This window comes from Uloborus diversus, chromosome 5 (assembly GCF_026930045.1).
Source record: "Uloborus diversus isolate 005 chromosome 5, Udiv.v.3.1, whole genome shotgun sequence".
Lineage (NCBI taxonomy): Eukaryota > Metazoa > Arthropoda > Arachnida > Araneae > Uloboridae > Uloborus > Uloborus diversus.
The window spans coordinates 118,565,464-118,587,338 of record NC_072735.1 but is presented as its reverse complement, the minus strand read 5'-3'; the positions used below and the strand labels follow the sequence as shown (position 1 = coordinate 118,587,338).

Below are 21,875 nucleotides of genomic sequence, written 5' to 3'. Positions count from 1 at the left end.
TTTGCCTAATTTAGTTTATGGTGGATTATTTTACATCTTGAAAAAAGTTTTAAAGATTCTTTTTATGGCGATATTTTGTTTACATGGTGAAAGCTGAGAAACATTGGCTTCAAAATCAGCGACAGTTGAAAAAATTGCACAAATGTATTTGCATAAGCTATTACGAAGAAGCGAGTTCCATAAATTTTGAAAATATCAACAACAGAACGTGTAAGAAAATAATTACATTTTTGGCAAGGTTGATATCAATTTGAGTGTCCCATTCAGCGTTGAATTTATACCAATCCAGGCGGCATTAAAATAATTTTCAATATTGCTGCATATTATGAAAAACAATACGGGTGTCAAGTATTTTAAATAAGACTAAGCTACTATACTTTTAAACACATAAAACGTTCAAAACCTGAATACTTATGAAGTGGAAAAAACGTTCAGATTTGAGTTAGAATGAGGGTTTCAGTTTTAAAATATCGTTAACAGTCCCTCTAAAAATATGTATCTGAATAAGGAAAGTAGTCATCCCCCCCCTCCCTTCGGAATAAGAAAAATTTTCAAAATAACATCAACATTCTGTTTTTGGTTTTGGTTTATCCCCAGTTTTGCCGACATTTCAAACTTACTCCCGCCTTTAATATTTTAATGTATCAAAAGGTATGATTAAATAAGAAAACGGGGGGGGGGGGGGCGGGGACGAAATGTCGGCTAAACTGGGAAGACACCCTTTTTTAACCCCAACAGAATTAGCATAATAGCTTCAAAAAATTCCCTTTTCAATGAATTCTCGAAACGTCATCTTAGAATATCGACGTCAGTCCCTCAAAATCAACATCAGCATCAACCATTCTGAAATAACGATAACGGCTCATCTAAAAATCTCCATTACATTAAAATTAATAGTAAAAATCTTCATTAATACAGCTAAAATCCATGTCTTCGGCCGGCTAACAAAAATTGTAAAACGGTCTGTTACTAATTTTCGTCAAAAAGATATTGTCGCCAAATCCTGAGATACTTCTAGTCACCATAACATGGAGCTAAACATTTTCATCCAAAATGTTTCCAAAATGAGTAGTAAAATTTGGCGATTGTTTGAAAATGTGCAAAAAGAAAAATTTATGGATGTTTTTGTGCTCTTTAATGGATTTGCCTAATTTAGTTTATGGTGGATTATTTTACATCTTGAAAAAGGTTTTAAAGATGCCTTAAATGGCGATATTTTGTTAACAGCGGCAGTTGAAAAAATTGCACAAATGTATTCGCATAAGCTACTGAAATCTTTGCAAAGAGTTTGGCGAGATTTCTACTGGTAGATTGGATCATGAGTCTGATCGCACAAATAATAAAAATATAACAATAATTTCATTAAAGGTCCATTTAAATGGAAAATAATCAGCCAAATCCATTTATTATCAGCCAATCTTGTGAAAAAACGTTACTTTAAGATTTGACTTGAGAAAAGCCTCGAACAATCACACGAAACGCAAAAATTCTAGCTATCAACTGAGAGTTGAGATGATACACTAAATAATGAATTAGGTTGAGGAGAGCCTTCGAACATGGAACAAAAAAAGCTCATATCTCGTTTTTCATACAGCTTAGAACTTTCTAACAGATGCCATCTTCAGTAGAAAAATAAGCGCTTTCGATGGACACAGAATTTTAATATGTGCACGTATTTTTTCACCGTCATATTGGGGCATTTATGCGAAAATTTGGACATATTAGAATAAAAAAGGAACTAACAATCGGATCTTTTTCGAACTGGTCTACAAACCTCCCCAGTACCAAAAAGAACAAACGGTGAAAGTTTCAGCCAAATCTGCCGGGTAGTTTCTGAGATCTTAGGGAACAAATTTACCAAACTCCATTTTTATATATATAGAAGATAAGACTTTTAAAAGGATTTTCAATTTTCCCTCTTGATTCTGCAGTTGCGACTCAATCGGAGGTTTTTAAAATTTTTAATTTTATCGTTCCTTGTGAATATACGCATTTGCGTTTTATTCCGCAATTTTAACTTTAAGACAATAAAAGTCTTCAGATTTCAAGCGATAAATGTTCGCATTGTATCCTTATCAACTAGAAATCAGTCCGCAGACCTTTTCCACGACACATATATAGTGACCTTTATAACTTTTTCCTGAAAATCACCTTTTCGGACAGCGTTTTTATATGAAGAAGGTTTTTCAAAAAAGTACAGAGATAAATACACAACGTCATGTAACACTTTTAAGAGTTTTTTTTTTTTTTTTTTTTTTGAACTACTAAAGCTTAACAAAGAGTAAATATTAGGTTTATTTTGCATTCAATATCATAATGCTTCTTGAGAACACAAAAAGCGTTTCCCCAATAAGAAAAATATGCATGTTTGAACACTCAAAGCTATGATTGAAAGCTATATAATGATAAGAAATTCTCTTCATGATTTGAGCCGCACTTTTCTTCGTTTGTGGTGTCATTTTCTTGGGAATTTTCGAAAACTTCAGGAATGCTTAAATTGTCCTTTCTGACCCAGAAAGGTTATTTTGTCCTTTTGAGTGCGTTATGAAAAGTGCTTAGTATTTTTTTTTTTTTTTTTTTTAAATTCTGTTATTTAAGCACTTTTATTATACTTGGCCTGATTGTCTCGGAGAAATCTGAGGCCTGGTTTCTCTTATATCTCTGCTATTAGACTACTTAGAGACTTCGGGATTTCACTAAATGATTTGCTTAATCTTAAGGTACAACTTAGCGCTGAAAAAATAAAATTCTAAAATAAAATAATTATTTAAGTTAAGATGGAAAACCGCAAGTTTCATGTAATTTCCTCATTAAATGTTTAAATATAAAACCCATTGTTACAAATTTTGTTGCCTTTCAACACTAATGTTAAAAGCAATCATAATGAAAATTTTGAATCAAGGCTCCTCTGAAGCAATCATGAAATTAGCAAACATAAATCCTACAGAGGAACAAGGATTAAATTTTTGTGCCTACTGCTTAAAGTTTTAGACACGTACATAGGTTTTCTCCCTTTTAGTGGGGAGCATTTATATTAAAAACGTGAGGGTAAAATTATTCCATTTCTGAAATACATTTACACTAAAAAGAATAAAAGAACAGAATGTTTTTAAAAATACCAAGCACTTTTCATAATGCACTCAAAAGGACAAAATAGCTTTTCTAGATCAGAATTCTTGTATTTTTCGAAAATTCTACGAAAATGACAACACAAATGAAGAAAAGTGCGGTTCTAGTCATTTCAAACCAAACTTTCCCAATAACAAAAATATGCATGTTTCAACACTCAAAGTTATAATTGAAAGCTAGATAATAATAAATCCTCTTCATGACATGAGCCGCACTTTTCTTCGTTTGTGGTGTCATTTTCAAAAACTACAGGAATTCTTAAATTGTCCTTTGTGACCCAGAAAAATTATTTTGTACTTTTTGAGTTCATTATGAAAAGTTCTTGGTATTTTTTAAAAAATTCTGTTATTTGTTTGTTTACAAAATAAGTCAATTTTTGTTCTGCGCACTTGGATCGTAATGGAAACACAATGTTGTCAGCCCCGCCTTATCTCGTAACGGATAAACGAAAACCCCGCTTATACGAATAAAATCTCCAGGAACCGAATATTTCCCAATGTTAGACATTTCGCAATGTTAGGGATCCCGCTTAATCGAACAATTTCCCCGGTTAATCGAATAATAGTGATCAGCTTCCGCATATGTTTTAGCTGAGAAAATTTTTGAATACATAAAAAATTAATTAAGAGCAATTACTGAAGCAAAAATTAAAAATTGTATTTTTCGGCAAACAACCGGCGAGGGAAAAAACATTCATAATCCATCAAAGCATATCCACTATTCTATTTATTTTCTTTTATCGTTGCCATTACCAACAGAGTTGATAATTAAATTAAAAAAACACAACGAAATACAAACATTGCAGAAGATAAGAAATTGATAGATATTAATTGCGTAAAACACGGTAATTGAAGTTTGAAAGGTGCTCCCAAAATACCTTAAGCAAGGAATTCACTATTATGGACTGTCTCCAAAAAATATTAACTGAAAAAAGGTGTCGGAACAAAGATTCACTACCCATAGTTGTAAGTGACATATAATTTTCATACGTACTTTTATTTACTTAGCTTATTTAAAACGCTTTTTAATAAAAAACATGTTTCTTCTATTACTTAGATATTGATTTATTATAACGTTTTAAGACAAACGTTGTCAATCAGGAAAAATAAAGAAAATTTCCCCGCTGATTCGAATAATATTTCTTGGAACTCACGGTATTCGTTTAAGCGGGGCCGACTACCAGTTTTCCATTCAGTAGGGAAATTCATCACAGACCTCCTACGATCAAGAAAAACCATCGTTCAGCTCGCCTTAAACCTTATCATACTGCCCTGTGCAGGTAAACAGCAGTAACTGCAGAAATGATTTTTCAAGATATTTGAAGAAACGCGTTTTGGATTTAATGCTAACAATAGGAAAGTGTTGGAATTAGACGTCTTTTTCGCGCGTTATTTTCAGCGGAAACCAAATAAGCGAGCTTGTACAGTAAAGATAACGCACAATAGATGACAAAAATGCAAAAAAATCAAAAATGAAAAATTTGCAGTTACTGCTTTTCCCCTGCACACGGCAGTACAGTATTGCACCATTGATATCCTTAGACCTCATTAACAATTTCACTGATGATCTCCGGGGGGGGGGGGGGGGGGGGGAGGGAGGGGGAACTAACCTTACGGACATAGCTTTTTCTTCCGTGCCTCTGGGGGTGATGGGTAGTGATTGGTGTTTTCGGAGGAAAGGAAGAGAAGACAGAACTAATAAGAGAGATGGGGAAGGGGGAAAGCCCGGTAAATGTATCTTTACAGAGTTTCCTAAAAAGTAACAACGACTAGGATCATTCAGCAGTTTTCCAAAAATCATTAGTGGGTCCCCTTATTATGCGTGCAAGTTGCTCCGATATTCGATAAAGTTCGATAATTTTCCATGATTAAGTAGGAAGAGAATAAGCTTGATCCATTTCGCCGTACGAAACTATTCAAAATAGTTATACCTGGATGGAAACAATTAAAAACTCATGTTTAAAACTATTTTCGTCCCGAAATGTACTCGAGAGAACTCGTACTGAAACTTCACTTTGACAAATTCAACAGAATCTAATAAAAGTGAAAATGTTTTAGATTGTGCAAAAAAAAAAAAAAAATAAATAAATAAATAAATAAAAAAATAATAATAATAATAATTTTTTACAAAGGTCGGTAACATGATAATGAGTGATAGTCTTTCAATGATGAAAAGTAATGAAAGATGTCTAATTTAAAAAATAGCTTTGATCCCACAAATTCAATTCATTTCTGGTGAAATGATTCAATGTTTTTCGTAAAACAATGTTTTTTATGCTACGTAATGTGTACTACAGCCTATATAGAGCTAATATTCTAATGATCAATAGGCAATTTCATTAGTTATTTCCTTTTATATTAAATTTACCTTGACTTCAATCAGTTTGGTATGTATTCTCATTTTCCCAATTGTATTCTTTGCATGAAAAATAAAGATTGCATTAAAAATTTGAGTCAATAAAATTCATAACACACTGAAACACTTTATTACATAAAATAAGAATATTTACATGATTAGTTCATTAGTTTGCTTCCATATCACTACATTTCTTATTGTTGTCAGGGTAACAAATTAATTACAACACTACATTTCACTAGAAATCTGCTCAGATGCAATGATAAATAAATTGGTTAGAGCAATTTTTTTATCATTTTGAACTGAAAAACATTTGAATTGCAACAAGCAACTTAAAAATATCCCGAAAAACAAAAAAAAGTAAAAAATAAATAAAATAATTAAATAAACATCGAAAAATTAAAAATTGGAAAGTATGGTATTGAGATGGGAAAAATGTCTATCGGTCTGTCCCCCCCCCCCTAATAACTTTTGAATGAATAGTTCGATTCGAACAAACTTTTTTTTTGTTCGAAAGATCTCGGCAAGGACACTACATTCCCATATTTCACTTTTCGATTTGAACTATTTTTTGTTCAATTTTGAAGAATTCAAAAAAAAATTAACAGCGCCTACGGGGAAATTCAAGGAAATTCCGAAATGTGAGGCGAATCAGCTTCAAACTTCGTAGGGAAAAGCTTTTGATGGAAAACTTGTATATAAAATATCTTTTTGATTTGAACAATTTTCCGTTCAATTTTGAACAGTGCAAATTCCTTAACATTAGCGCCTTTGGGGAAACTGAAAGTCAATGTAGATTCCGTACTTGTTAGGTGGATTTGCTTCAAACAAATTTTGTTGGAAATAGCTCTTGACGCCAAACTCCAGACTCCGACTCCGAGAATTTAGGGGTACATGACTCCGACTCCTACTCCTGTGCCCGACAATTAATCGGAATCCGACTCAACGACTTCGACTCTGACTTCGTAGCTTTGGCAAAAATTTTTACACGGAGGACAAATGACTGACTCCGATCATTGGATATTTGACTCCGACTCCTTTATTTCAAAGTGAGATTGACTCCGACTCCGCAGCTATGGTTTTAACTGTGAAATAATTATTGTTGATATGACTTTTTTTTATTTTCACGGTAAAGTTGGATTTTAGGTATTCAGTTTTCGGCGAATGAACTCGAAGTCATTCGCAACTCCAACGAACTATAGGGGGCACTGAAGTCACTGTCTAATGGCGGAATTGAAAACTAAAACAAACGCACATGGTAACGAAGAAAATGCTAAAAGTGTTGTGATTTTTGTTCGTACGTATGATTGTTTCGCTTTATTCTTTTTAAATTAATTTTCAAAGTCTTGTTGATATTCTGACCCACGTAGAAAGAAATGAGAATTCAAGAAGCATTACTAAACGTCAAACATTAATGCAAAGTACGTAGTTCGTAGTTCTAAGCAGCCATTTTCACGATGTTGAATTCGATATTTATCAATTCTTGATAAAACTAAATAATAATTGTGGCCTGACAAGAATAACAATTAATGCCATAAAATTTAATATGACATTACAAATTATTACCAAAAGAAGATGATACTTCTTTGCTTTGCTTTGGCTAGCGCTTGTTTTCCATTTGTAGCTGAGTTATTTCTCTTGAATTCCCGAATCGGTTAATTTAAAAAATTTTCTGTTTCGATTTTTCTAATTTCTGAGTTACGATTTAATTGTGTCATGTTATGCAAATCATCAACAAAATTCTCACGGATATATGGTGGTAGTTTTCTTTTCAGTTGATTGACAATTATTTCTTTTTACTTATCGAATTCTGTAATCTTACTACCATTTTATTCCACATATGATAAAATTTGAAAATGGTTTAACTAAAAACGCGAAATCTCGCCAAGGCTACTTTGCTCGCACAATGCCAAAATTATAACCCTAAACAAATTTGGCGATACCTTTCAGCTGAGAATAAAAGGAATAAAGTAAATTCTTTCTCGGTTATTCATTTTGTTCTACGATAATATATTCAAGAAAATATTTTGCATACTGTCCATTCCAACTAAATGCTGCTGTAAAATATGGCAAGTTTAATTAATTTAAGATTAAAAAAACTCCCATATTCTTACAAATTCATACAAAACAATAAAATTTTTTACCTTGTATAACGTTATCCAAGTTTGTTAATCCAGAATTTTCGCTTTCACCTGTTATTAAGGAAATAATGAAAACTAACATTATTTTGAGGAGCTCGAGAATACTACTAAGGGACGAATTAATTTCTGTAGCTGAAAGCAAACTAAGACACATCGATTGCGTTAATAAATACTCAGAACAAACTGCCTGTGTTTACGTCAACAGACACACATGGAACGCAACGTGGCAAAGTTTTAGTTGCATTTGCAGTTTTATAAATCACCGCAAGGTAGCGTATTCGAGCGCTGGAGTTCCGAATTTATGTTTCTACATAAAGATATGCGCAGACGATTTTTTTTTTTTTTTTTTTTGACAATGAAAATTATTTCTTTAAGTTGACATTTTAGTGTTTTTATTTATTTTGGTAAGTGCATTAATTAATTCAAAAAATTATTTTTGGCAACAGGGGGAAAAGAAACGATTTTTTTTTTTTTTTTTTGATATGATGTATTTATTTTAATGATCTTATTAATTTCAATTATTTTTTTTCGTTTTGAAAACTTTTAAAGATTTTGTTTTAATTGAAAAAAGTGTATTAGCAGCTTTGTTTAAAAGGTGCTGCTATTTTATTTTTTATTTATTTTTTATTTTTTATTTTTTTTAGATGAGTAAAAAATATTTTATTCCTAGAAATAGCTTAAAATATTTAAAAAATATGTTTGAAACAATTTGCGATAATAGCTATTTTTGAGAAGTTTTAGAGTTTTTTAGTTTTAGACGGAACTTCTTGTTATTAAGTAATTATTTAGTAGAATATCATGCAGTATCAACAACACCTTTTAAACGTCTGGGAATAGATTTCATTCTTTTCTCTCTTTTTTTTTTTTCGTAATTTCTGAGTAAGTGTTGAACCACACTTTAAGTCTTACTGTTTCTAGCTCTATTTTCCTTTCAAAGCCGTAATTTTGTAATCTACCCTCCAGATATGTCTAAATATGTTACATTAAGTTCAAATCTGGAGATTGAAGGGGTATTTTCTAAACTTTAGGGCAATTTTTGAGGCACGCTAGATGCAAACGTTTAAAGCCGCGTGCTTCTTAATCGTTTTCTTGATAAAAAACAAAGTTGTTTCCGATAACCAAATTTTTGTCTAAGAGTTTAAAATTGGTTTTTAAAATATTTAAATGAACTGTATTATTTATTATTTCATCAAAAAATTCCAAACTACCAAGTCCTGATGCTGATATACACTCTCACACAAGAACCCCTTCACCGTCCTGCTAAACTGATCCAACCTTTACTTTAATGTATTCCCGTGCTAGGCACGGTCACTCAGCCTTTTATTTCTTCAGTAGGTCGAAAAAATGAGTACCCAGCTGGCTTGGGATGCATAAATTTACTGCAGTAAAGGAAAAGCCTGAAAATTTACATAAACGAAAGCCAAAGAAAACTATGGACAATCGAGTACGTAAATCATCGGGAGTTATTTTCTTTTTTGTTCATTCCTTTAAAAATAGTCTAAAAGTATATAACAGAAATATATTATGATTAATGACCACAAACAAAATACAGTTATTGAGAATATTGAAAATATTGAGTCATTGAAAATAGTGAGTAAATGTCTATTAAAAATAACCTAAATGCATAACATACTGTTTTATGCATATACCATAGCATGCATCATGATATACACGATATTATCAAGAACACAATACTTATATACATGTTACTCATTTGTGTAATGTATGCATACAAAAAGGGCTCGTCGTAAATATGATAAACGTTGAATAGGATACTTTGGGCTGAAATGCATGTTAAGAGTTAAAAAATAAATGAACAAAAATGGCACAACACAGTAAAAAATTGTTTTAAAATAATTTACGAGAGCATTTCGTTTACTGTTACCATCATTTTGCATTGCCTTCTTCGAAACTGGTTGCGTATTCTAAAGAGAGTTGATTGTAGAAACATATATGATTTTTTGAGTAATTTAAAAGTTTAAAAAAAATAATAAAATAAACCTCACAAATTAGTACATACCCGTGTAGGTAAAATTGCATTTAAAGCACCTCTAATCTGGAGACGAGTCCGCACAAAGAATAACCAGTGACTTTCACTAGAGAGACAGTTATGAGAGTTTTCAACATTTTTTTTTTTTTAAATCCAAAATAAATTTCGATACATTTGTATGAATAAGTCGTATGAAATTTTTAAACTTTATGCAGCCACAAGATGTCCCGTGTCAGAGCTTAGTTTGCATAGGAATTCTCAGAAGCTAAAATCTGTACTTATTTTATTAGGTGATTTTTTTTACACGTTAAATAGAATTCAGATAGTTTATAGCTAAAGCTTGTTGTCAGAAGATCAGCACACCGCATTTATTTCGCTGTACAGGTTCATATTTTCTTAGCTCCCTTTTAGCTGCGTTTCTATTTGACAAGGCTAGGGTAAGGTGGGGTCCCGTTGGTTCATGTTCTCTCGTTGAACCGATTAACTTCTCGGTGGACTTGACCTCTACGTAAAATGCCACAGTGAAGTGTGAAGTATTGCATACGATGTAATTAAGACTTCGCTTGTTCCTCCTTGTTAAGGAAAGCAGGGAAATCGGAGTACGGTTGTGTGTGCGGGGGGGGGGAGGGGTGAGATGCTAACACATTTTATTTTTTGTTTAATCTTTTATTGGAATGAATGTAACTAAACGGTCTGAAGTTGCATTTTCACGTTGCATCCGTTTCACCAAAGCATTTCTTACGGGGCATCAATTTTTGCGCAGGAGCTCAAATTTCTAAAACATAACATTGAAATATTTGTGACATGGGTTTAAGTTACATCCATAGATCAAATGAAAAACAAATAATGGAATTTTTATTCAAAGTGTATTATACAAAAGAATCAGAGCTCAATTACCAACCAGACCAATTAGGCTGTTGGCCATGGGTCCCCAATTTTTAAGAGCCCCAAAAATACTAAAATTGCTGCAGTTTCTATGTAAGAAAATTAAGGTACTCTCCTGAATTTATCTAGTTTATCATGTGTACAAGTGTGGGTTGCTTTGAATAAGTGATTTAACACCTGAACACCCCTGAAACTACCACCCCTGATTCTTTATTAATGCTTTTGTTTATAAGGTTTGACTGTAGAGGACCCCCAAAAAATTTTGCTTATTGTCTACATTAGTCGGACCCTGAAAATATTACATACAAAGATCCAATTCGTCACACATCACGCAAAGCGAATATATGCATTGCAAGAACTTACAAGTTGACCGCAATTCGTTGAAGCCTTGTTACTAAACTTACTAGATATTTACTTCATGTAGTGAGTTTTTCTGAATGTAACTAGACTGCCAACTGATTATAGCAGAGCAAACATGCTGGAGGCAGTCCTTGTTTCAGAAGCCTACACTTTGATTTAGAAATGCATAAAATGGAGTTAAAAAACTGCATAATTTGGGTAAAGCAGCTGAAATTATCTGAAAACTAGAGCTGCTAGAGAAACTTTTAAATTTATTTCATCGTTTAAACTATTTCTTTAAATTAAAAAAAAAAGAAGAATACTCCCCTAAAACAACTCCCGTAGCAGACCAAAAAGATTATTTTGTTTTTACAACCTCAATGATATAAATCAGCAAAAGTGGAAATAAATAATAATGTTTCTTCCCTCAATGATCAGTAAAAGGGGAAATTTAGGGCGAATTCATTCTGATTAGTAGATGCATTAGTTCGCACAACGCTCAGGGGTCGAACGGCGCGATGACACTTCTTCCAGGCCCACTCAAAGAGAAAAATCGCGGTATCAGTTGCGGTTTTTCAACAGTAGCAAATGAGTACATTAGTTAAAAGAGAAGAACGATTGAACATCTGGAACTCTTCAAATCTTCAGATACAAAAGGCTTCAGAATCTCCATGGGGGGTGTGTCTCCCCGACTCCCGCGAGGAAATGGCAACCCTCCGCCAAGCCAGTTCACCGTTGGCGACGAATTTGTTCCTAAATGTCGGCTTTTGTCCCAAAACATGTTTTCGTTAGTAATTTATTTTCTCTGCGGAGCTTACAAACCGGTCTCGAAGTGAAAGTTCTTCTCCTTATCTATATTCTTTGGTACACCTGTGCGCAAGAGGGCGCTTTTCGACACGTAAATTTCCCTCCTGTCGGTTCCATTTAGTTAGTTGTCTTTCTGCTAATGGATCGTAGATTCGTGGCATTCGATAGCTCGATTTTTGTTGATGTTGGTCGTCTCGTGGCAGTTCGCATTGCAAGGGCAATTTGGAAGCCCATTCGTATGTAGAATCCAAATCAAGTTAATTAATGTATTTAGATAGTTGCATTAGCATTTTCTTTATAAGTCTAGTAAATTTTGTTCGCATGCACGATTTTTTCGCTTTATTCTTTTTAAATTAATTTTCAAAGTCTTTTTGATATTCTGGCTCACGTAGAAAGAAATGAGAATTCAAGAAGCATTACTAAACATTAGAAATTAATGCAAATTACGCAGTTCGTAGTTCTAAGCAGCCATTTCCACGATGTTGAATTCAATATTTATCAATTCTTGACAAAACTAAATAATAATTGTGGCCTGACAAGGATAACAATTAATGCTAGAAAATTTAATATGACATTACGAATTATTATCAAAAGAAGATGATACTTCTTTGCCTTGCTTGGCTTGCGCTTATTGTTTTGCATTTGTAGCTGAGTTATTTTTCTCAAATTCCCGAATCGGTTAATTTAAAATTTTTCTGTTTCGAATGTTTTTAAAATCTGAGTTATGATTTAATCTTAATATATAAAAATCAATGTCCTGAGATAACATATATATATATATATATATATATATATATATATATATATATATATATATATATATATATATATATAAATATATATTATATATATATATATATATATATATATATATATATATATATATAGTATATATATATAATATTATATATATATATTAATATATATATATATAGTATATATATATATATATATATATATATATATACATACATATATATATATTAATATATATATATATATATATATATATATATATATATATATATATATATATATATATATATATATATATATATATATATATATATGTATGTATATCAACGCACAACCGAAACCGCTGAAGCTTCAGACTTGAATTTGGCACGTATGTCCGCATGATTACAAAAGTAACCACTAAGAAAGGATTTTTCGAAATCTCAATTAACTCGGGAGAAATTAATTAAAACCCCTCAATTTCTGCGAAATTAAAAACCTGTCATTGAAATTCAAATCCCTTATTTTCGAAGGCTTTCCTCCATTCAAATCATTATTCAGTACTTCATCTCAACTTTTGGTCGATAGCGAACTATAAATTTGATATTGTTTTTGTTTCTCACGTGATTCTTCGAGGATTTTCTCAAGTCAAATCATAATGTTCCTGTCTTTAGCTTTTATTTTTTCAAAACTAGAAACGAAGTTTTTAAGAACATCATCACAGGCGGACTATCCTTTTGAATTTAGAAGAATGCAGTTTCCTGTTAAAGTTTGCTTTGCAATAACCATTAATAAGTCACAAGGACAGACATTAAAAGTAGTAGGGATCGATTTATGAGAAGACTTTTTTTCACACGGCCAATGTTATGTAGCTTGCTCCAAAGTCAGTTCATCAAGCAGCTTAATAATTTTTGCACCAGAAAAAAAAAACTAAAAATGTTGTATACAAAGAAGTTTTTGCTTAAACATAGGTATAACAATAAAATGTGGATGGCCTGTGTTTGCAAAGATAATCAATATTTTAAAAGGATCGTTAATAACAGTTAAAGATCGGGTAAGGACAAAGGCATATATGTAAGGAGTCCAGAGACCCCGGGATCCTCCCCAAATTAGAAAAAGTTATAGGTAATAAGTATTATAGGGGATTTTCGAAACTAGGTGCACCAAGCACTGTTAACCACTGCTAATTCCATTACCCGAACAATGCCAGGTAGGGGAATGCTAGTTATGTCATGCTATGCAAATCATCAACAAAATTCTCAGGGATATATGGTGGCAGTTTTCTTTTCAGTTGATTCACCATTATTTCTTTTTACTTATCAAATTCTGTTAATCTTTCTACCATTTTATTCCACTCATGATAAAAAATAAAAATGATTTAACTAACATGCGAAATCTCGCCAAGGGTACTTCGATCGCACAATACTAAAACTATAACCCTAAACAAATTTGGCGGAACCTTTTAGCTGAGAATAAAAGCAATAAAGTAAATTCTTTCTCGGTTAAACATTTTTCATTTCGTTCTACGATAACATATTCAAGAAAATATTTTGCATACTGTCTATTCCAACTAAATGCTGCTGTAAAATATGATTAGTTAAATTAATTTAAGATTTTTAAAAAAACCATATTTTTACAAATTCACACAAAGCAATAAAATTTTTTACCTGGTAAACGTTATCCAAGTTTTTTAATCCAGAGTTTTCTTGTGTTAACGCGTTCACCATTTCTCAATCAACTCACTTTTTAGAAGAAAATAAGGAAAACTAACATTTATTTGAGAAGCTTGAGAATACTATTAAGGGACGAAACAATTTCTGTAGCTGAAAGCAATCTAAGACACATCGATTGTGTTAATAAATACTCAGAACAAACTGCCTGTGTTTACGTCAACAGACACACGTGGAACGCAATGTGGCAATGTTTTAGTTTTTTCGGCAGTTTTGTAAACCACCGCAAGGTAACGTATACGAGCGCTGGAGTTGTGAATTACAAGAGACTATGAATTTAAAAGCTACTTTTCAAACGTACAAAACTGTCATTTTGCAATGCTCACGAACTCCTTAGCACCTATAGCCCTGCAAGTTAGTACAAGTTAAAACCCGAGAAAGGGGTGCTTTTTGTTCCAAATTGAACTTGTAACACGTTGTTAACCTGATTCTTTCTAATTGAAGATTTAAATCTTTGGGAATCAGATAAGATTGCGAAGCAATCTTTGCGGGTTGGTGAGCGCAAGTGAGAAGGGGCGGACCCTCCTAGCGTTAATCTATATATATTTTGGAGTTAGATTTAGGGCACTTATCCTTACTTTTCTCCCTCCCAGTTTAAGTTTGTGGCTTCGGTCAGACATGAGCAAAATCCAACAAGGAAAAAAACACGTTTATGAGGTTGCGAATTTCGTCATAGAACAACACGTAAAGTCATTCGACGTCAACAACCCCAAGGATCTGGTCGATGAGTTTCTGAAGCTTATGCACGATGACCGAAAGAAAGGAGGAAATTCTTTTACACGTGAGTAAGAATTTTAAATTCGTTTGAAGAATTTTTGCCTGGCATTGAAGTTATAAAATCGGATTTTACATTCTCTTTAAAAAAGGGATGTGGAATAAGTTTTAAACATGTAGTTCAAGCAGCAACATTAATTTCAAAGAACAACATTTCTGAAATAAATAATAATTAATAGTTTGAATTCCATGAATACATCAAAAGTTTTTCGTAGAACGTTCACGGCCTGTGATTATTATTATTTGTTTTGTGTAGTGTTACTCACAGGTCGTACTTAGACGTCTTTTGTGTTGGGTTCATTTATCTTTTTTTGTTATTATTATTATTTTATTTTTTTTGTTCAACACTTCTACAAATTTTTCAGCTCAACAGCTTACGGTTAGCAGAGACCAGGACTTGATTACTAAATAGGCCAACAAGGCCGCAGCCAAGCCCCCACCCCTCCACATTTTAGGGATCCTCAAATTGCAAAAATTGCTTTAGCTAATGGCTAAAATTGTAAGGTTTGACTACAGGGAACCCCGATAGGGTGCTTGGCCTAGGGCCTCCGAGTACCTTAATCGGGCTCTGGCAGGGATGCCCAAACTTAAGTTTTTGAGAGCGGAGTACTCAGCTTGTGGAATGAAATTCCAAGTTTACTGAAGTTTAATTGATAAAATAAAAAAATAAGAAAAGCATAGACAAGCGCTACTAAAAACAGAAACATTTCTACCTGCATATAAAGAGAAGAGACATTAGGCATCATTAAAAAAAAAAATATTGCAATAGTATAATACTATCACCAACCCTTTCAAACTGTTAGAAATTTTTTTAAAAATCCCATCATTTTTTTTTACTAAGAATTAGTCTAATGCCTTCTTTTTTAAACACTTGGGACGATTACGTTCTTCATACTTTTAAATGAAAGTTTTTAAAAGTAAAAAAAAAAAAAATTGAATTCTGAAATTTTGAATTCAAATTATGTTTTTCGCAATCACGAACTGAGACAGGACCCTACTCATTGGAGTAATTGTTTCTAGAAACGGTTCCTGTCACCCCCCCCCCCCCAAAGCCTGCCTCTTCTCCTGGGCGGTTACATGTGCATAGTTGTGTGTGTAAGTGTGTAGGCTTGTGTGTGTGCGTAGACCTGTGTGTATGCACGTAGGCGTGTGTGAGTGTATGTGTGTGTGCGTGTGTGTGAGCGAGCGCGTATGTAGGACATGGACGCCTCTGACCAGGAGAAGCGGATAGCTCAGGACCGAAGCAGCCACGCCGCATGCAGAGGACGGTGGGCGGTGGTGCTACAGCGGCTTCTGGTCCAAGCTGAAAAAGGCACGGACCTCAAAAACGGTCAAATGAGGACATTAAGCAATCGTGATTGCTCAAAAACCCGTTATCAGTCGAAAGTTCGGATAGACGAGGGCCGGATAAACGCGGTTTTTCTGTGCGATAATGAAGCTGAATCTTTATTTCATCAACTCAATTCTATTGGTCTGTCTCTCCCACTTTGGAGTAACTCATCTTCTAGTTTCTAACGCCATTTTTTCCGAATGAAGCAGGTATTTTTCCTTTTTTGAACAATTACGAATTGCTTACTATCCTCATTTGACCAAAGTTGATGTTGCTCTGATTTTTCAGATGACCATAACGGCGGTTGTGTTTAACATTTATTTAGAGAGTGGAACTTTCGTTGTTATAGTTACAAATCGTCCGCGGTTTCATTTTATTCAATTTTCTTCAAGACTTAACTCAAGCAGACTTTAAAGCGTTGTTTTTTGTGTGAAATTACATTTTTTCAGAAAAAAAAAAAACCATCAATATAGATGAACTTAAACAGAAAAGCTTCATCTAAGTACAAAATTTCCAAATTACGAGTTCCTATCATTTAAGATTGATAAGAAATAAAAATACATAACGTTAAATGCTGTAAATAATCTTTACGATAATTGTACTGGTCCATAAAATCTTTTCCTTTCCGCCATAAAATCTTTATCTTTATTAATTCATCCTAATCACCATTTTTTTATGTATATGCCTCGTATTGACTATTAAACAAAATCACCAGTCATAATATGACATATGCAAATTTCTTGGCCATTTCCATTCCATTCCATTTGAAGAAACAAGAAACCCAACGAGTAGGGTCCTATCGCAATTCGTGATTGCGAAAAACGTAATTTGAATTCAAGACGTCAAAATTGTAATGAATATTGGATGCTGGATTTTTTTTTTTTTTTTTTTTTTTTTTTTTTTTGTCCTTTTTGTAATGTTTTGATTTGAACTCAGGCTAGTCTAGAAGTTTTAACATTTAAATCCAATGAAGTGTACTAATTTCTTTTGAACAGAAGCGAACTACCGAACACAAAGGCCTTGATATCTTTTTTTTTTTCCTCAGGAAGTATTTAAAACGAAGAAGGAAAAATTTAGTGAGGAAAATTATTTCAATATATTGCAATGTTTTACTTATCATGTGTTCCGTTTTATCCTGAAAAACCTCTATTTTCGCAACCATTAGTCCTAGTTGCATACTTTCAATTGCAAAATTACTCAAAACTAGATACAGAGTTAAGATATTAAAAGTTTGAAGCGAAAAAAACTGAGTCAAAAAATGCAAAATTTAACTTTTTATACCGGGCCATAGGTCCCCAAACTTAACTTTAGGGAAGTAATCTAAATTGAAAAATAATTCCAACACAAAAAGTTTTACATTAGTGTGACCAATATTCACCGAGATATGGAGAACAGCGTTTTGTGACCTACACCACTTTACACTCACCGTCAAAAACACCTTTTAGGGGAATATGTACCGGCTAACAAGAATTTAAAATTATATGTTTACATAGAAAGTTTTTTTTTTTTTTTTTCATATTGTACGAGCTTTTGTAGTGTGTTTTAACGTATCATGGGATAACTTTTGCATTTATTTTTGAATAGCAATGAAAAATATAAATACTTGGTTTTTTTACTTCAACAAACTGTCATTCATTCTTCTGAAAGGGCAATAAGTTCCAATCTCATCTTTTGCATGGTCTTTTAAAACTTTGAACTCGAATATCTCCTTGAGCTTTGCCGCACAACTGTTAAATTTTTGTGGTAGTAATATTTTTCAATGGAGATTATTTCTCTAAATAAAAATAGGAGGACGTAGGGACCGTATAAAACTAACAGTTACGAAAGTAGCGGTTTAGCTGATTAAACGGGAAAACCTTGACTTTTATAAATGTCTCGTACTCATGTAGAATACATATATTTTTATTTCCTTATTATTTCTCAATATATTATGTTTTTTTTTTTTTTTTTTTTTTTTACATAGACAAACGACTTCAGGCTGCAGTTATCAACATTTTTATTGATGGGGTTGAATCTGTAACCACTGCTATCACGCTGCTCTTACTGGAACTTAGCAAATATCCTGATGCCCAAAGTAGAATTCAAAAGGAGCTGGATGCAATTGTTGGGCAGGAACGCTTACCGTCCTGGTTGGATCGCCAAAATATGCCATACTTCGAAGCTGTTATTCAGGAACTGTGGCGATTTTCCGCCCCTGTCGCTGTCACAACGTTGTATTCAAATTTCAGTAAGTAATTCGACTGGCTGCGCGTAACTGCATGGTACGCTTAAAATGCATTGCATAACTAAAAAACATTTTTTATGTTTTATTTCAAAACTTTTCGTTTTGGTATTTGAGGGAAACTTTTTAAAATTTAAAACATATTTACCAGTTACCAACCCTTATTAAAACGGGAAAAAAACGACATTGACTTTCGATTTAATATAAGTGTATTTCGCATAAAAAAAATGTCTTATATATTTACCATTACTTTTTTCCCCCAAATCTTGATGACTTGTATGTCCGAATTTAAAAGCAATTTTGAACAAATATAGTGGGGGAAAAAAGGGTTTTAAAAACGCCTACGAATATGTGCTTGCTTAAGTTCAGCCTTGAAATTACTCTGTTACATTTATTAACAACTTTCTTATTCATTTTTTCATTATTTCTGGCAACAATTAAAAACTGGAAACAAAACGTAGGGAATGTGACAGAGAATAGCTAAGAAATGGTCTTTAATAATAAAAATTAACCAAGGTTTAGTCAGAAGCTTACTAACAGGTTTACCAAGGTTTAGTCAGAAGGTTGATACAGCAGATTCCTTTATGCAAGTCTTTTCAAGTTTCAAATTTACAAGAAATCAATTCAGAAAAACAGAAAACAATAATGATGATCACATACTTTGACTTCTCATAATACAACTATATATCTGACACGTATAGCTCAGTATATTGCTATCTAAAATGTGAAAGTATGTGTAGAAAACTCAATTTGCTTGAAATTCGTGCAATTCTTCGATCAGGAGATAACAAGTGTTTATATCTGAAGCCCACATAAACATCGTGTTTTGCAAAAAAAAAAAAAAAAAACAGGGTTTTTGTTTAAACCTGCTTTTTTTTTTTTGGTTAAAACCAAGGAGTTTTTTTCATCTCTTTTAAATAAATAAATATAAGGGAGAAAAATTTTTAGACAATACTTTTCTTTGAAAGCAATACCGAACAACATCCAGGGACTGCAGTTTTGACATTGTATAGGGCTCATCAATTCAGATATAGGAACATTCGGACAGGGGCGTAGCTAAGGGGGGGGGTTTTGGGGACAAAACCCCCCCCGAAAAGTTAGTCTCAAAAAAAAGAGAAAAAAGAAGAGAGAAGAGAAAGGAAAAAATTCCAAGCGATTACACACACACACACACATATATATATATATATATATATATATATATATATATATATATATATATAATATATATATATATTATATATATATATTATATATATATAAAAGAAGTAACCCCCCCCCCCCCCCCCGAAAGTCGGGTCTAGCTACGCCACTGCATTCGGAACATCCATAGGTCAAGTTATAACTAAGCTGTTCGTTATTGCTTTGCATTACATCTTAGTTCCGGAAACGGAGTCGTAATTTGTAGCTGGAAAATTCCTACTACTATACTTTCGGTGGATCTATCCTTTTGAGAAAAAGTCCTTTGAAATGATTAGTTTCATAAAATGTAAATCAATAAAATTGAAAATGAAATTTGTATTTTTCACTAAAACCAATGCTTCTTTTCAGAGGATATGACGATTGATAACTACACAATTCCGAAACGAAGCATCTTGGTGGCCAATCTGTGGAGTGCAAACAACGATCCAGAACTCTACAAAAATCCTGAAGAGTTTAAACCCGAAAGATTTTTGAGTACTGACGGAAAAAGAGATAAACGAGACGGACCATATCCGTTTGGATTGGGTAAGTTGGACAACGCAGATTTTGTCCAAAACATTTCGAATGAATTTAATAAGTAAATAAATATTCCTAATTTCTTCTTCTTTTCCACATTATGAGTGTGTGCATAAATTAAGAAATATGTTATTGCTAGCGTCGGGTGGTTCAAAAATACATGCAAAAAAAAGTTTCTTCTAGATATCAGGACACCTCTCAATATTTTTAGACTTGTGGATAGCAATATACTGGAAGAATTTTAGCTTCTTATTTCAACTGAAAAAGGGTGCTCAACCCCCTCCCCCAAACTCCATCAGTATGGGGAGGAGGGTTTAAAAAATGCATTGAAATGAAAAATCAATGCTACATATAATATACACGAGTATTATGCATATACATTGCAATAAAATACTTATTTACAAAAAAAAAAAAAACAGCTGGGGAAATTAAATGTTTCTAAATTTGTGACATTTTCTATGCTACGGCTAATGTTAAATTCAGGGGTCATTGAGCACCGTCTTAAAATTTGAGTAAGAAGCAAAAACTTTTACAGTATAACACTATTAGTAAGTCTAAAAAAAGTAGGGGGTGTCCTGAACTGTAGCTGAGAAAAAGTTTTTTTGAACCACCCTATGCTAGCGGTACCCACACGCAGAGCCTAATTACCACACAGGCCTACTAGGCCTGGGCCTAGGGCCCCCCTTTCTAAGGGGCCCCTAATTACTTAAAGAATTATGCATAGCATTACAACTATACAAAAAATATGCACCTTTTAAAAATAATAGCTTTCAGGGGCCCTCCAAATTATTGTGGGCCTTGGGTCTCACTTTTTGTTAGTCGGGTCCTGCCCACATGGCCTGTTCGTGGCAGAAAATTTAAAGGCCATTTGGTTCGCCTGTAGCTTAACAGGTCTCTTATGTGTAGAGTTAATTTGTTTTTCAAGATATCTACATATTTTCGGTAAATTGAAAATTTGCCACCAAAGGCCACTAAATGAATAGCTTCTAGAACGCCAACAAAGGGTATTTTTTGCGAGAAAAAGACAAAAGAAAACAAAACATGCTAGCGTGGGTGGCTCAATATTGTTGGCGCTCGGTGTAAGAGTCAAAGACATCGAATTCGTCGGAAATTAGGAGGGCAGTAAACACGATAAGCAAATAAAGAATGCCACATTGTGCACTTCATCTGGGAGTTAGGGGTCAGTTTTCAATTAAAACTTATTTCTTATTGCAAGCAAATGCCGCTTCACGGGGAAAAAAAAGAAACTTGTTTCTTAGAACCCTTGCTTCTCTTGTTTTATATAAACTAAAAAATAACTTAAATTAAGAAAAATTTAAAACTTAAATTAAGAAGTATGTTATTGTAAACTGGGGCTAAACTGAAAAAGTGTTCAATAATTTACACATAGAAATCTTTCTCCTTATTGTAAAAACATTTAGATAGTTTACAGAGCTTAAATGAGGCCATTTAGAAAAGTTCACAGAACAGTAATTCTACCAAATAATTCAGAAGAAACTTGACATTGGTTAGGCAGCCGTACATGAAATAATTCATGACAGATAAAGTTTCTATGAAAAAATTGTTATCGTTGGGAACATAGTTTAACAGAATATTATTAAGTAAGCGGGTGAAAATCAGTAAAAAAAACTCAAATTGTGAAAGGATGATGGACCAGCATTTTAAAAGTCTTGACTAATGACACAAATTATACATTAGGGGAGGGTGGACCGAAGCGGGT

At 33.0% G+C, this 21,875-nt stretch overlaps 1 protein-coding gene across 1 annotated transcript in view; it reads left to right on the top strand.

Moving 5' to 3' along the window:
* LOC129222632 (cytochrome P450 18a1-like) overlaps positions 1-21,875 on the top strand; it is a 36,991-nt gene that overhangs the window by 9,760 nt on the left and 5,356 nt on the right. The window contains exons 3-5 of the mRNA XM_054857162.1: positions 14,705-14,892; positions 18,179-18,442; positions 19,988-20,164. Of these exons, the coding sequence (XP_054713137.1) occupies positions 14,705-14,892; positions 18,179-18,442; positions 19,988-20,164 (629 nt within the window). The remainder of the gene's footprint in view (positions 1-14,704; positions 14,893-18,178; positions 18,443-19,987; positions 20,165-21,875) is intronic.